Here is a 15,166-nt window from a genome sequence, read left to right as displayed (position 1 = left end):
TCCCATGCCTCAGATGTCACCAGAGGTATTGGTCCAAGCTCTGGTGCTCCTGGGAGGCAAGACTCAGGTTCTGCTTCATTTCCTCCCCTCTCTCGGCAGGTCTCTGGCATCTCTGGCCCATGAGGGATCTGTCCAATGTGTGTGGAGGAAATGAGCTCTGAACACGTGTGGGTCTGAGGTTCCTCTTCTGTGCAGGGGTTGAGGTCTCCTGCTCCTCCCCAGCTTCCCTTTCAGTTCTGCAGCCCTTTCCCTCCACTTCCTTCCTCTTCTCTGCTCACACAGGGAGCCCAGGAGGTCTCTGCCTCAAAGATGTCACTGCTGCTGCTGCCGCCCCTGCTGTGGGCAGGTGAGTGGCTGTGGGGAGAGGGGTCATGGGGCTGGGCCAAGCTGATCCTCATTTCCCCACAGGGGCCCTGGCTAAGGATTCAAGATTCTGGCTGAAAGTGCAGGATTCAGTGACAGTGCAGGAGGGTTTGTGCGTCCTCGTGTCCTGCACTTTCTCCCTCCCACCCTCCTACCTCAGGAATAACCCAGTTTATGGTTACTGGTTCGGGAAAGAAGCCACTGTATCCCTGGACTCTCCAGTGGCCACAAACAACCCAGATCGAGAAGTACAGGAGGAGACCCAGGGCCGATTCCGCCTTCTTGGGGATCCCAGGAAGAACAACTGCTCCCTGAGCATCATAGATGCCAGGAGGAGGGACAATGGCTCATACTTCTTTCGGATAGAGACAGGAAGTACCAAATACAGTTACATATCCACCCAGCTCTCTGTGCATGTGACAGGTGAGGCACGGGCTCCAGAAGTGGCCACAAGGGGAGTTGAAGGGTACTGCAGGGCAGGGCTGGGATGGAACCCCGATACTGGGAGGGGTTTAGGAGTAAAGCCTGTCATGCTTACAGGGGGAGCTTGACCAGGGCTTCATCTTCTCTCAGGGCCTCACCTGGACCCTCCCTCCTGATCTTGCATCCCCTGCTTTCTCCTCATCAGACTTGGCCCACAGGCCCAATATCCTCATCCCTGGACCCCTAGACCCTGGCCATTCCAAAAACCTGACTTGCTCTGTGCCCTGGGCCTGTGAGCAGGGAACACCCCCCATCTTCTCCTGGATGTCAGCTTCCCCCACCTCCCTGGGCCCCAGGACTACCCACTCCTCCGTGCTCATCATCACCCCACGGCCCCAGGACCATGGCACCAACCTCACCTGTCAGGTGAAGTTCCCCGGAGCTGCTGTGACCACAGAGAGAACCATCCAGTTCAATGTCACCTGTAAGTGCTGGGCCAGGATGCTGTGGTCTCTGAGGGTGCAGGGGAGACAGGATGGGCTGGGGCTGGGGACATTTAGTGTCCTGGAAGCCTGGCCAAGTTTGGGAGCTAGAAGGACATAAGCCCTGTCCCTTCTGCATTTCTGTGGCTTCTGGTAGGAGTAAGGGGAAATGTCTACCCTTATTTCATCCCCTACCCACAAATGAAGGAAACCCTCTCTTCCTCTCCTAGATGCTCCACATAACCCAACCACTGGTATCTGTCTAGGAGATGGCCCAGGTAAGAAGGAGCCTCTCTGCCTGGGGCTGTTACTGGTATTGAGCCTGTGTCAGGTTTGGTCAGATCTGGACTTTCTGAGTCAAATGTTCAGAGGCAAGGCCTGTAATTAGACACAGGTAGACAGACACCAGGCACCTTGGATAAGGATATTTGGAAATGACTAGCAACTTCTTCCTTCCCCATCCAAATAATGCTCTTTATCTCACTCCTGTCACTGAATGTCTTGGGGTATTTTACTTTATTTTTAGTTGATATATATAATAATAGTACATATTTGTGGATTGCATAATGATGTTTCAATACTAATAATGTATAGTAATCAGATCAGGGTAATGGCATATCCCTCATCTTGAACATTTATCATTTCATTGTATTGGGAACATTCAATTTCCTCTTTCTAGCTATTTGAAACTATATATTATTGTTAACCATAGTCATCCTACAGTGGTATAGAACACGAGAACTTATTCTTCCTTTCCAGGTGTAATGTTGTATCCTTTAACAAATTTCTTTCCCTATCATTGTTCCCCTAACCTTCCCAGTCCTTACTATTCTCTGTTCTACTTTTCACTTCTATGAAATCAACTTCTTTTGATTCTGCTTATAAGTGAGAACATGTAGTATTTAACTTTCTGTTCCTGGCTTATTTCATTTAACAAAATGTCCTCTAGCTCAAACCATGTTATAATGAATAACAAGATTTCTTTATTTTTTATGGCTGAATGATAATCCGCTATGTATATATGCCACATTTTCTTTATTCATTCACCTGTTGTTGAATGACACCTAGGTTGATTTCATATCTTCCTATTGTGGATAGTGCTGCAATAAACATGGAGGTACAGACATTTTTTCAATATACTGATTTCCTTTTCTTTGTATAAATGCCCAGTAGTAGAATTGCTGGATCATATGGTAGCTCCATTTGTAGTTTTTTGAGAAACTTCCATACTCGTCCTCCATATTGGTTATATTAGTTTACATTCTGGCCAAAAGTATATAAGAGTTCCCGCTTCTCTACATCCTCAACAGCATTTGTTGATTTTCATCTTTTTATCACAGTCCTCCCAGCTGGGGTGATGTTACCTCATTGTGGTTTTTATTTGCATTTCCCTGTTGACTGGTGATGTTAAACATTTTTTATACACTTGTTAGCCATCTGTATATCATCCCTTGAGAAATGTTTCAGATAATTTACCCATTTTTTTAATCAGATTGGGGTTTTCTGTGCCATCAAGATGTATGAGTTCCTCATATATTCTGGATATGAATCACCTGTCAGATGAACAACTGGCAAACAGTTTCTCCTATTCTGTAGGTGCCTTTTCACTCTGGATTGTTTCCTTTATTGCATACAAGCTTTTTAGCTTGATATCATCTCATTTATTCACTTTTGCTTTTGTTACTTGTGCTATTGAGGTCTTATTCATAAAATATTTTTCCTCACCAATGTCCTAAAGCATTTCCCCTATGCTTTCTCCTAGTACTTTTATATTTTTGTGTCTTATATTCAGGTCTTTGATCCATTTTGAATTGATTTTTGTACAGGATGAGAGGTATGAGTCTAGTGGCATTATTCTGTATATGGCACCAGTTTTCCCAGCATAATTTATTGAAGAGACTGCTCTTTCCTCAATGAGTGTTCTTCATGCCTTCGTTAAAATTCAGTTGGCTGTAGATAGTACGTTAATTTCTGTCTTCTCTATTCTGTATCATTGGTCTATGTATCTGCTGTTTGCCAATATCATGCTGTTTTGGTTAATGCAGCTTTGTAGTGTACTTTGAAATTTGGTAGTGTGATGCCTCCAGCTTTGTTCTTTTTGCTTAGGATTGCTTTGACTATTCAGGCTATTTTTGGTTCCATGTGAATTTTAAGATTTTTTTCTAATTCTGTGAAGAATGACATTGGTATTTTGATAGAGTCTGGTTTGAATCTGTAGGTTTATTTAGGTAGTATAGTCATTTTAGCAATATTAATTCATCTGATCCGTGAGTATGGAATGTCTTTCCAGTTGTTTGTATCTTCTTCAATTTATTTCCTCAGTGTTTTGTAGTTTTTCTTCTTGAGGTCTGTCACCTCCTTGGTTAACTTTATTCCTAGGTATACTTCATTCTCTTATAGCTATTGTAAATGTGATTGCCATTGTGATTTATTTTCAGCTAGTTCATTGTCTGTGTATAGAAATGGAACTGATATTTGTACAGTGATTTTGTATCCTGCAAATTTACTAAATTCATTTGTCAGTTCTAGGAGGTTTTATTTGCTAGAGTCTTCAGGGTTTTTTGGTAGTTTTTTTGTTTTGTTTTGTTTAAGAGATGGAATTTTACCATGTTGGCCAGACTGGTATTGAACTCCTGGCCTCAAACAATCTGCCCACCTTGGCCTCCCAAAGTTCTGGGATTACAGGCATGAGCCACTGCATTTGGCCAAGTCTTTAGGTTTTTGCATGTCATTTGCAGAGACAATTTAACTTCCTGCTTTCCAATTTGGATGGTTTTTATTCCTTTCTCTTGCCTAATTGCTCTGGTAGGACTTTCAGTACTATGTAGAATAAGAGTGGTAAAAGTGGATATCCAGTTCCTAGAGGAAAAGCTTTCAGCTTTTCTGCCTTCAGTGTGATGTTAGCCATGGGTTTGTCATATATGGCCTTTTTTGTGTTGAGGTACTTTCCATCTGTACCTAATTTATTGAGAGTTTCTATCATGAAGCAATATTGAATTATATCACATGCTTTTTTTCTACAACTATTTAGGTGATCACATGGTTTATGTCCTTCATTCCATTGACATAATGTATCACATTTATTGATTTGCATATGTTGAATCATTCTTGCCTTTTGGGATTAATCCCACTTTATCATGCTGTATTATCTTTTCGATGTATCGTCGGATTCAATTTGCTAGTATTTTGTTAAATATTTTTGCATCTATGTTCATCAGGATATTGGCCCGTAGTTTTCTTTTTTTTATTGTCTCCTTTCTGGTTTTGGTGTCATTTGAGAAGAGTTGGTGTTATTTTATTTTTTTAAAGGTTCAGTAAAGTTCAGCACTGAAACCATCTAGCCCTGCAATTTTCTTTGTTGGGAGAACTTTTATTATTCATCCAATCTCATTACTTGTTATTCGCCTGTTGAGGTTTTCTATTTCTTCTTGTTTCAATCTTGGTAGATTATATGTGTTCAGAAACTTACCATTTCTTCTAGACTTTCAAATTTATTGGCATATTGTTCATAGTAGTGTCTAATGATCTTGTGTATTTCTGTGGTAACCATTGTGACATCTTCTTTTTCACTTGTGATTTTATTCATTTATGTCTTCTGTCTCTTAGTCTAGCTAATGATTATCAATTTTATTTATCTTTTCAAAAAGCCAACTTTTTATTTCATTAGTATAGTATTTTTGACTGCTAAATTTTTTTCTTTCGGTACTTTGAGTATGACATCCCATTCTCTCCTGGCCTATAATGTTACTGCTGAGAAACTCACTGTTAGAATAAGAATAATCCTATATGTCACTAGACACTTTCACCTTGCTGTTTTTACAATTCTTTACTTGACTTTTGACAATTTGGCATAATGAGCATTGGAGAGGACTTGTTTGGGTTGAATATTTTGAGGGTACTTTGAGCTTCCTGGAACCCAATGTCCTTCTAGTTCCCAAGGCTTGGGAAGTCTTCACCTGTTATTTGATGTAGCATATGTTTTCTATACCTTTTCCATTCTCTTCTCCATCTGGAAATCCCATAATGTGAATACTTGCTTGATTGTGTCCTGTGAATCCTGTAGGCTTTCTTCATTCTATTTTATTCTCTTGTTTTTACCTGCCTGTGTTATTTCGGATCTGCCAAGTTCAGAAATTATTATTTTTTTTGCTTGGCTTAGTCTGTTGTTGAAGCTCTCGATTGTGGAGTGCTTCATTTTTTATTTCATTTATTGAGTTCTCAGCTGAGGATTTCTGCTTGGATATTACATCTTTTTGTTTAATTTCTCTTTCAAGTCATGAATTAAAACAATGGGACACAGGTGTCCCACTACTTGGCTGACCTGGGGTACGTCTGCTGGAGGTGCCAACATGGCTGTTTTGCAGGGCTGGGATGAAGTTGAATGACTTCTTGGCTGGCCTAGGTGTGTTTTTGCTAGGAGCAGCACTCAGAGCTTTATCTAGGGTTTGGGATATGGGTGTACGACTGCTCGGCTGGCCTAGAACGTGTACCAGCCAGTGGTAGACCATGGGGCTGTTTTTCAGGACTAGAAGGCAAGCACACAGCTGCTCAATTTGCCTGGGGTTATGTCTAAAGGGCTGGCCCACAAGGCTCTTTCTCAGGCCCTAATTGTGGGAGAGTGGCCTTTGGGCAGGCCAGAGGCATGCCTCTCAGGGCCTGTGTGTGGGCACATAACCTCTCCCCCAGCCTAGGGATGTATCAGCTCTTTGTTATGTCAGGGGCCTCTCCCATTCAGGATAGTGTGTACAGTAGCTTGGCCAACTCAATTATGTGTTCACCTTGAGTGGGACTATAAGACTGTTCCTCTGGCTGGAATTACAGGTAGCAGAGGCTGGTTTCCCTGCTGTTCAGGACCAGAGTCACAGCCAATCCTGGGCTCAGGCTCCATGCAGATCTAATTGTGGTATTCAGCCACTAGTGCAGGCTTAGGGGAATGAAGATGTAGTTACAATGATGAAGCAGTGCATGGCCACTGGCCCCCGGAGGAGGTATATTCCAGAGATGGCTGTGGTCCCAAGGTGGTGCTATGTTGCAGCAGCTTGCCCACAGGGGTTGGTTAGGGAGCTGGGAGTGCACACCATGTGCTCCTAATCCAGAACCATGCAGCTGCATGAATTCCTGGCATCTCTTCCAACTGTGCTCAGAGCTTATGAAGACTGTAGGATTCACCAGTAGTAAGGAACGTAGGGATCTGCAGTGGCACTGGGGATTGGTTGGATTCTTGTTTATTATTTCTCTATAAGGGGAAATCCTTCTTGTCTCTGGGACAAACCAATCTGGGCTGTGGAGATGGAGCAGCAAGGGCTGGGTGCCTCCATGCTGCCCTCTTGGGCTTCCAATTACCACAGGTAACTCTCCATTGCCCTGCTGTATTACAGTACTCTCCCTTTGACACACCACTCAAATCTTTGCTGTTTATTCATTGCCTTGGTCCTTTCCTGTCCGGGAGTCACAGGGGAGGATGAACTCCAGGTACCTCTAGTCAGCCATTTTGCTCCGATGGGGGCATTTTTAATAGGTTTTATTTTTTAGAGTAGTGTTAGTTTCAGAGCAAAACTGAGTGGAATCTTCTAGTCAGTGAACATCTTGGGAGCATTTTTAAATGAGCTTTATTTTTCATGTGTAAAGTTCACAGAAGAAATTGAGCAGAAGGTACAAAGACTTCCCATATACCCTCTACCCCCATACATAGTCTCCCCCACCATCAGAGTGATACATTTGTTACAATCAATAAACCTATACTGACATACCATTGTCAACCAAAGCCATAGTTTACATTAGGGTTCACTCCTGGTGTTGTACATTTTACAGATTTTTAAAAAATGTATAATGACATGAATCTATCACAAAAGTATCATATAGAATAATCACACTTCCCTAAAAATCTCTTTAGGGCATTTTTTTTCTACTGTCCATAACTCAACCCTTAGCCGTGACCTCTGTTCCAAAGACCAATGCTCTCTCCACTGCCCTATTCCAATTAATAATGGCATCTGGTCCCTCACTGGACAGTAAGCTCAGCAAAGGCAGGAATAGTTCCCTCAGTAGTGGTCATCAAACTGTTGACAGATGATGTTCAGAGACACGCCTCTGACTCTGAGTGTTGGGATCTAGAAGGCACAGACAGGCAGGTCCAGGAGAACTGCCTGGGTCTGACCCAAAGGTCTGAGAATCACCTCCCTGCCCCACCCTGCTTCCAGGCTCTTTTGAAGGCCAAAAGGACCACCTTTGACCCTGAGTGATGGGGTCAGTGGGAAGAAAGAAGAGACAAGGCCTATCAGCATTCCAGTGCTTGTGCTCTCAATCTCTCTCTCTCTCTGTCTCCCCCCACCACCCCAAAGAGGCTCAGAGCTTCACAGTACTTCAGTGGCTATTTCTGAGGTCCATTTCAGAGAAACCCAGGATGGAGAGGTACCTGGCTGCTAGAAGAGATGGTGTCTTGTGCACCAGAAAGAGAGGGCTGAACAAGAGGTGTTAGGTGCACTGTGTGCTTTATCTCATGGTGGCGGTCTATATTGATGTCCCATGATGAGTGGGAAGATCTAGGAGCTGAATCCTATTTTGGAGGTGAAGACACCCTCTCTATCTACATGCTGGAGAGGAGGAGACACATACCTATTTATCAAGATTAGAGTTCACCCTAAGTCTTTTTTGTCTGCAGAGAAACAAGAGACCAGAGCAGGAGTGGTTCAAGGGGCCATCGGAGGAGCTGGTGTCACAGCCCTGCTCATTCTTTGTCTCTGCCTCATCTTCTTCATGTGAGCATTTTCTCTGGGTCAGGTGTGGGCCAGAGGTGAAGAGGATGGACCTGGTGTAGAAGGGTCCTAGAGGGGCTGTGAGGGCTGGAGAAAGGGCAGGGAGTAAGGTGGGTGTACAGAATCCAGCCTGTAGCCACTGGGCTAGGCCCCTGGTCTCAGATGTCCAAGAAGTGGGAGGTAGAAGGAGACCTTGTTACTAAGTCTTGTTTGAAGGCTTATGGATTAATCCCACCCCTTACCTGCCAAAGTCCCTCATTCCAGACTCATAATAATGGCCCTACAGCCTGAGAAAACCAGGCTCAAAGACCCTGGTGTCTTCCATCAGAGTGAAGATCCACAGGAGGAAAGCAGCCAGGACAGCATTGGGCAGGAATGACACCTACCCTGCCAGAGTGCCAGCCTCCCTGGTGAGTGACGGGGTATCCTGACATCCAGTCTGCCCTGCAGACACCTCCTCCCAAGATGGCCCACAGACATGCCCCATTCAGCATTTCCAGAACTGAGCTCATTGTCTTTCCTCCTGTTTAACATTGCAGGTTTTAATTTTATTCAGGTATGTTGAGGCCAACAGATCAGGAGATGATGGCCACTGGAAAGGTAGTTTCTTATTCACCATTCCCAAGAGGAGAGGGCATGCCACACCACGCAAATCCATGTAGAGAAGCACCAGGGTCAGTCAGGAAGCAGAGGGGGCAAAGGGAAAATGGGACAAGAGCTTTTATTGTGGCTTTCATGGAAAAGAATGGACAAGACAGGATAAGCAAGCTAGGCGGGTTTACAATTGGCTACCTTGAACAATTTCAGCAGACTCTGGAGTATAGGGTTTGTCTCTAGTTGTCTCGTATGTGGCCCTGGTTAATTAGGGCAGGAGGATTGTGGCCTGGAGTGTGGCTCAATAAAAGATCCAGTCGGTAGTGTGGGCTTTAGATTGACTCGTTTGCACATGAAAGGTACACTTGTAAGCAAGTCCTTTATCATCTCTAGAAATCTACTATCCCTGGGAGAGGAAGCCTCTCGAGGGTCAGCAATGCCCCAGATGTCAAAACATCAGAAACACTTGGTTGACACACCCCTAAACATATTTCTCTTGATGGGTTCTCCATCTCACTGACGGCACTCTTGTCCCCATTAACCAGCCACAGACCTGGCCCCCTTCTGCCCCAGTTCTCCATCTCTTCTTCGTGTGCCAGTATGCTACGATGCACGTCTGAGCTTCCTCTGGACACAGCTTAACACAACCACTCCTTCTGAGCCAAGATACCCTCCCACTCCTTATTCTGCTACAGCCTTATCTCCCATTTCTCCTCTCCAGAACATTAGCATTAGCCCCATAAAAGGTAATTGTCTCATCATTTCCAAGTTTGAAATGCACTTCTTCTCCATACTGCTGAAAGACCGGCATTCCAACAACTTGGTCTGGCATTTGGGGCAGGAAAACCAGAATCACCATCAGCACTATGCTCCCCCAACATTAGCCACTCAATCACCTCAAGCGGAGCAAGGTTTTTCATCTCAGAATCATTGCTGAGCTGTCCCCTCCTCCTCAAATTCCTAATAGCTACCTGCCCAACTCCAGTGCATCCTTCAAGCTCTGATTTTTTTTTTTTTAATTTAACTCTGACTAAAGTGAACACCACAGTAAAGTTTTTGAACACAGGGTCAATAAGCACCCATTCATTCTGCAAATATCTATATAATACCATTTGTCAATTGTTGTAGGTCCTTGTGCCAGTTTTATAAACACATATTTTACAAATATAAAATATTCCTCCTATCAGGGGCTTACATCAATTGGTGAAAGGTATGAAAATAATGAACAAATAAGTAGTGCAAATATACATGAAATAGGCATGAAGTAAGTGCTATGGAAAGAAATGAAATGGGAGAATGGATTAGACAGTCCTAAAGGCCAAAGAGTAGCCTTTGAGCAAACACCTCCAGGAAGAAAAGGAGTACAGTGCGAGCACTAGAGAATCATCGAGGGAGCAGCAAGGCTCTGAGGCTGGAGCACAGCTGATGTTTTAGAGAAACAACAGTTAAGACAGTGTGGATAAGGCAGAGTTACATGTTGGGTGTGGGCTGTGGACTGAGCAACTGCAGGTAGGAAATGAAGTTGAAGAGACATAGAAGCTGCAAATATTGCAGGGTCCTAAGTTCATTATAGTTATTTATGCTTTTAGAGCAGAAGAGTGACATGAACAGACACTCATTTTAGTGGGAGTCACTCTGGCTGCTCCATGAGAAATTCTAGTACATAGGACAGAAGAGAAGATACCAGAATAGAGGATACACAGAAAATCAAACCAAGAGATGACTGACTCAGACTTAGTTCCAACTAAGAATGATGAATCTGATGTAGAAAAATGTGGTTCCAGATACACCTTGAAGGTGGAGTCAACAATATTTGTAAATGGAGTGATGGAGTGCATGCAAGGCATGAGCAAAGATAGCTCACGACCTCTGCTTGATAGCTGTCTCAGATGTCACGGGTCCACAGATATCACAGATGTCATAGATGCCTAAGAAGACTCCATAGATTTCATAGATGTCTATAGATGCCAAATATGATGTTCATGTGATTTACTCAGAATTCAAACTAAAATATCAAATTGCCAATGATTAAAATTGCCAACCCTGAAGGAGAAGTATATTTTCAAGTGTATAGCAAACATTATTTTGGTTACTGTAAGTTTCAGGTGCCTCTGAGACATCCAAGTGGAAACGACAAGTAGCAGGCAAGTGTCTGGAGCTCAGAAGAGGGGTCTCTACGGGAGACACAGAGGTTGAGGGCTTCCATAGCAACAACTAATAGTGAATGAATCTACAAAGAAAAGCAGGGGACCATACCCCTGGAACCCTCCAGCATTTAATGTTAGGGAGATGAGGTGTAAATGGTGAGAAAACTGAGAATGAGTGGCAACTGAGTAGGAGCCAATGACCAAGAAAGTGCAGGCTCTAGTGTTGGTAGCCAAGGGGAGATGGAGCTTCATGGAGGAGAGATTGGCCATTTGTTTCAAGTGCTGGTAAGTCTGGTTAACACAGAGTTTGAGAAATGACTATTTGCATGTAGCTAAGTAGTACGACAGCAAAGCAGATCTGATTTTTTGCTGGAGGAAGATCTCTTGACTAGAGAGAGTTCAAGAGAGAATGGGAGGAAAGGAAGCAGTAACTGTGAGTTGAAGGACACTTTTGAGAAACACTGCACCATATCTAGAACCAAGAAATGGGCCTGCAGAAGAAAATGGTAGTACCCTGTAGACTTGCCATTTCTCCAGCATCTGCTCTTGTGTCTCCCATGATACAATGTCCCCTGTTTTGTGTAGGAGGTCCCAGAGATCTGGGACTGAGTTCAGGGTCAACAGATGTGTGACCTTGGGAATTACCTAAACTCTCTGAGACCTGGTTTCCTGGTCTGTGAAATGGATAAAATTATGGATGCTAAAGATGATGTCAACGTAGCTGCCCAGAATTTTTCCACATTGGTCCGTGTGTGTATTCAAGAGAACTGGGAATCAATCAATACATGCTACAACTGCTAGATAATGAATAAGTGGAGGCTTAATAAACATTTGATGAAAGAATGAACTAAATGAATAAATAAATGAAATAAATGAATAAACGTTCTGTCAGAGTCAAATTTACTTCATTGACCCTCTCTACCTTCTCCCGGCCCCCCTCATTACTGCCCTGCCCTAACCCCCTTCTTTTCTCTCCATAAGGAACACCAGAGGAAGTCCAAGTTACATGGCCCCACTGAAACCTACTGTGCCGCCCCTACTGTGGGGATGGACGAAGAGCTGCATTATGCTTCCCTCAGCTTTCATGGGATGAATCCTTCCAAGGACACCTCCACGGAATACTCAGAGGTCAGGACCCACTGAAGAACCCACAAAAGCATCGGCCTCAGCTAGAAGATTCATATCCTCTATGGGTCAGGGACCAAAGGCTAATTCTTGGAGATTTAACACCCTACAGGCAATGGGTTTATAGACATTATGTGAGTTTCCTGCTATAATGTCATCATCTTAGACTTTGTCACTAGAGAGTGCTGGAATCAAATCTGTGCTCCTTCATTTACAAAGTGTATGTTATCACACAAGCTCCTTAACCTTCCATGTCTCCATTTCCTTCTCTGTGAAATAGGTGCAAGAAGTCCTATCTCATAGGGATCCTGTGAGCATTAAATAAAAGTACGCATGAAAAATGCCAGTCCTGGTGCAGTGAGAGTTTGACGCATACTGGTTCCTTCCCCCTTGAACAGAAGGCATTAGTGACCTTTGATCCCTGAAATTATATCAGCAACATGTCCATCGCACTTGCTGGTCAAAACACCACCATGCATGTCTTCCCTGACTTGCCCTCCAACATCATCTCTCTCCACTCCTGAATCTTCCCTTTCTATCCCACCTGTCTCCTGCTCAGATTTCTCCTTTCTTTATGTCCTGCTACAAGGAAAATCACATATTAGCATTTGGGAAATTTTCTAAAACTCAGAGCTGACCATAGTCAAAATACTTCCCTAGATCCCCAGCCCACAAGAATGACATTCTAATGTGACATTCTAAGTCAGAGATGGTCAACCAGTATTAGCAAAGGGCCAGATAGTAAACATGTTCAGTTTTGCAAGCAAAATCGTCTCTGTTGCAACTATTAAACTCTGCCATTGTAGCACCAAAGCAGCCACAGACAATCTGCAAATGAATTATATGGCTGTGTTACAACAAAATGCTATTTATAAAAACAGGCAGCCCACCTGCTATAGTGTGCTGACCTCTATTCTATGTCGCTCTGAATCTCACCCAGTCTACTCTTCCATTGCCACATCCTACACTCTATGGACCCCATTCTGATGCATTCCTCCCTCTCTGTTTGCATCTACATTCCTCCTCCAGGAAAGGCTGTCACCATGTCATTATTGGGCTAACATCTCATCCTTCCAAATGACCTCCAAGGTAGATGTGCAAAAGGAAACTCACAATCATCCTCCTAAAAAGTCTAATTAAAAAGATAAAAATCAGTTTGAGAAAACCAGCCCCAAATTCATCAGCAGCACCCAAACCATGACAGGAGTGAAAGCATTATGCCATAAGCTCATAATGACCCTTAGATAAACAAATGGAAGATTCTGGTATTGCTTAAAACAATGTGTGGGCCTGGCACAGTGGCTCATACCTGTAATGCCAATACTTTGGGAGGCTTAGGCAGGCGGATCACTTGAGGTCAAGAGTTTGAGATCAGCCTGGCCAACATAGTGAAACTTCGTCTCTACTAACAATACAAAATGTAGCCGGGTGTGGTGGCACATACCTGTAATCCAAGCTGCTCAGGAGGCTGAGGCGTGAGAATCGCTTGAACCTGGGAGGCAAGGTTGCAGTGAGCCAAGATCTCGCCACTACACTCCAGCCTGGGGGACAGAGCATCTGTATCAAAAAAAAAAAAAAAAAGTTTGATGCCTAACCCCCGCTCCCTTATCCCAGAAAGAACGGCTGAGTCACATGTCTTTCTATGGTCATGACAGGCTGGTGATACCAATCAACCTATCTATTACACCATGAAAAGATGACAGACTTCTGGAGCAGACAAGATAACATCGACTCATTTTGTCCCTGCTCCTCCCCTCTAAGCACAACTATAAATCCTGTAAATGGTCCAAGGGACACCAAAGGAGAACTCTGATCAGAGGTAAGAAGAAGGTGACTACTTTAGGACCCCAGGACTGGAGGAACAACACAGAGGCCAGGTATCTTGCATCTCTCCTCACTGAGAAAGGATACCCTGCCCCACCATTTCCCAGCCCCTAATCCAGCAGCAGAAGGCAGCCAGGTGAGCTCCCTAGGTTCATCCTCTCCTGGGTAAAAGGGGAGTCCCTCAACATCAGGTGAGTCCCACATTACCAGAAAAGAGGATCAGTTTGAGCCAGAAATAAGTGGCCATGAAGTGCTATCCTTCACCATTAGGCCTGAGACTCTCCTCTTCTGCTTAGTGACACTGGGACTAGTGGGCAGAACTGGAGAAAATGATCAAGTCAGAAAGTCTGATTTTCTCCTTTATCAAATGTGAAGTCTACCCCTTCACTTCCAGAGCTGGGGTGTGTGTGTGTGTGTGTGTGTGTGTGTGTGTGTGTGTGTGTGTGTCTGGTATGAAGCAAGATATTTAAAGAAACAATGCAGATATTAGTAAACAGAGGGGCTTACTTAGCAAGCACATCCTTCTTCCCTGTGGCTAAGCCAGGAGAGGCAGATAGACAGACATCGTTCTTATGAGGGACATTGTCAGGAAATAGGAGGAGTAGGAAAAGGAGCCAGAGAAGTGAGCCCAGCACCATCCACTCCTGATTGTCTGCCCCACCCCTGACTCCATTCATCCCTCTAAAGCAGGTCTGGATGCTTCCCACCCCTTTGCCTTCCTGGGCTAGGACTGAGACCCCAACCTCTGGGGTCAAGCCCTTCTGCAGAGTTGGGAAGTATCTGAGTTCAAATAGTCACAGACAGTGACAGCTCCCCTGCCTGGGTCTTCTCAGGGGCCAGAGTGTTTTCTGGTGGGTGGAGCATCATCCCTGGGAGGTATGGGGCAGAACCTCGATCAGACTCCAGTGCAGAGGTAGCAGGAGCCCAGGGAAGGGTCTGGTGACATCCTAGGTTGATGTGGCTAGTCAGCGGTGTTTGAGACCCTCTAGGGTGTGCTTTCATCCTCAGACTTGGGCTTCTCACTCCATATGGGCATTAACTAGAGATTGGTACAGCTCTGGGACTAGGATGGGATACATGGGTAATCCCATTAATTAAATGGGAATAACAAAGCTGGTTTCAGGGCATCTTTGGTGAGAAAGTATTAATCATTTACAGAAAATCCTCATGGCATTTTACAGCTATTACAAGACCTTGAGAGAAATAAGATTCCTTTTTAATATTGTAGATGTCCTCCCACTCGGCCTCAGTAACTTCCTGGCTGTTTTTCTTTATCCAACTGGGTTGATTTTCACTTTTTCAATCTGGGACAGTATTTTCCTTTTCCTACAGTTTCTTTCTTGCCCAGGCTACCCTGAGCCCCAGAGTCATGAAGAGGCAGGAAGCTTGGGCTCTGCTGGTAGAGCCCTGAGACGTATAAACAGGAACTTCATGCCCTTCTAACATACCTATG

At 44.1% G+C, this 15,166-nt stretch overlaps 1 protein-coding gene across 4 annotated transcripts; it reads left to right on the top strand.

Annotated features, from left to right (window-relative positions):
* Positions 1-214: 214 nt before the first annotated feature.
* Positions 215-14,148, top strand: LOC108291965 (myeloid cell surface antigen CD33-like). Of its 4 annotated transcripts, XM_017512463.2 has the most exons (8): positions 216-346; positions 409-786; positions 992-1,270; positions 1,499-1,546; positions 7,930-8,026; positions 8,352-8,433; positions 11,746-11,892; positions 13,545-14,148. In XM_017512463.2, the coding sequence occupies exons 1-8, from the start codon at positions 310-312 to the stop codon at positions 13,587-13,589; spliced, it is 1,113 nt and encodes a 370-aa protein (XP_017367952.1). In that variant the 5' UTR covers positions 216-309; the 3' UTR covers positions 13,590-14,148. The 4 variants fall into 4 exon arrangements, 3 of the variants coding, with proteins under 3 accessions (XP_037588724.1, XP_017367952.1, XP_037588723.1); XR_005197423.1 differs by lacking the exon at positions 13,545-14,148 and having other exon boundaries at positions 215-346; positions 8,275-8,433; positions 11,746-12,648; XM_037732796.1 differs by lacking the exon at positions 13,545-14,148 and having other exon boundaries at positions 215-346; positions 8,288-8,433; positions 11,746-11,883.
* Positions 14,149-15,166: the final 1,018 nt, after the last annotated feature.

Source organism: Cebus imitator, unplaced genomic scaffold (genome assembly GCF_001604975.1).
Source record: "Cebus imitator isolate Cc_AM_T3 unplaced genomic scaffold, Cebus_imitator-1.0 Scaffold473, whole genome shotgun sequence".
NCBI classification, from domain to species: Eukaryota; Metazoa; Chordata; class Mammalia; order Primates; family Cebidae; genus Cebus; species Cebus imitator.
This window is presented reverse-complemented; position numbering and strand designations above follow the sequence as displayed.

What these genes read in the sequence shown, in the direction of transcription:
- LOC108291965 (XM_017512463.2), top strand. Translation starts at nt 310, where the DNA reads ATGTCACTGCTGCTGCTGCCGCCCCTGCTGTGGGCAG. An exon ending in CTGTCTAGGAGATGGCCCAG is followed by an intron (nt 1,547 to 7,929) that starts GTAAGAAGGAGC and finishes TTTTGTCTGCAG; the next exon opens with AGAAACAAGAGACCAGAGCA. An exon ending in CTCTGCCTCATCTTCTTCAT is followed by an intron (nt 8,027 to 8,351) that starts GTGAGCATTTTC and finishes GTCTTCCATCAG; the next exon opens with AGTGAAGATCCACAGGAGGA.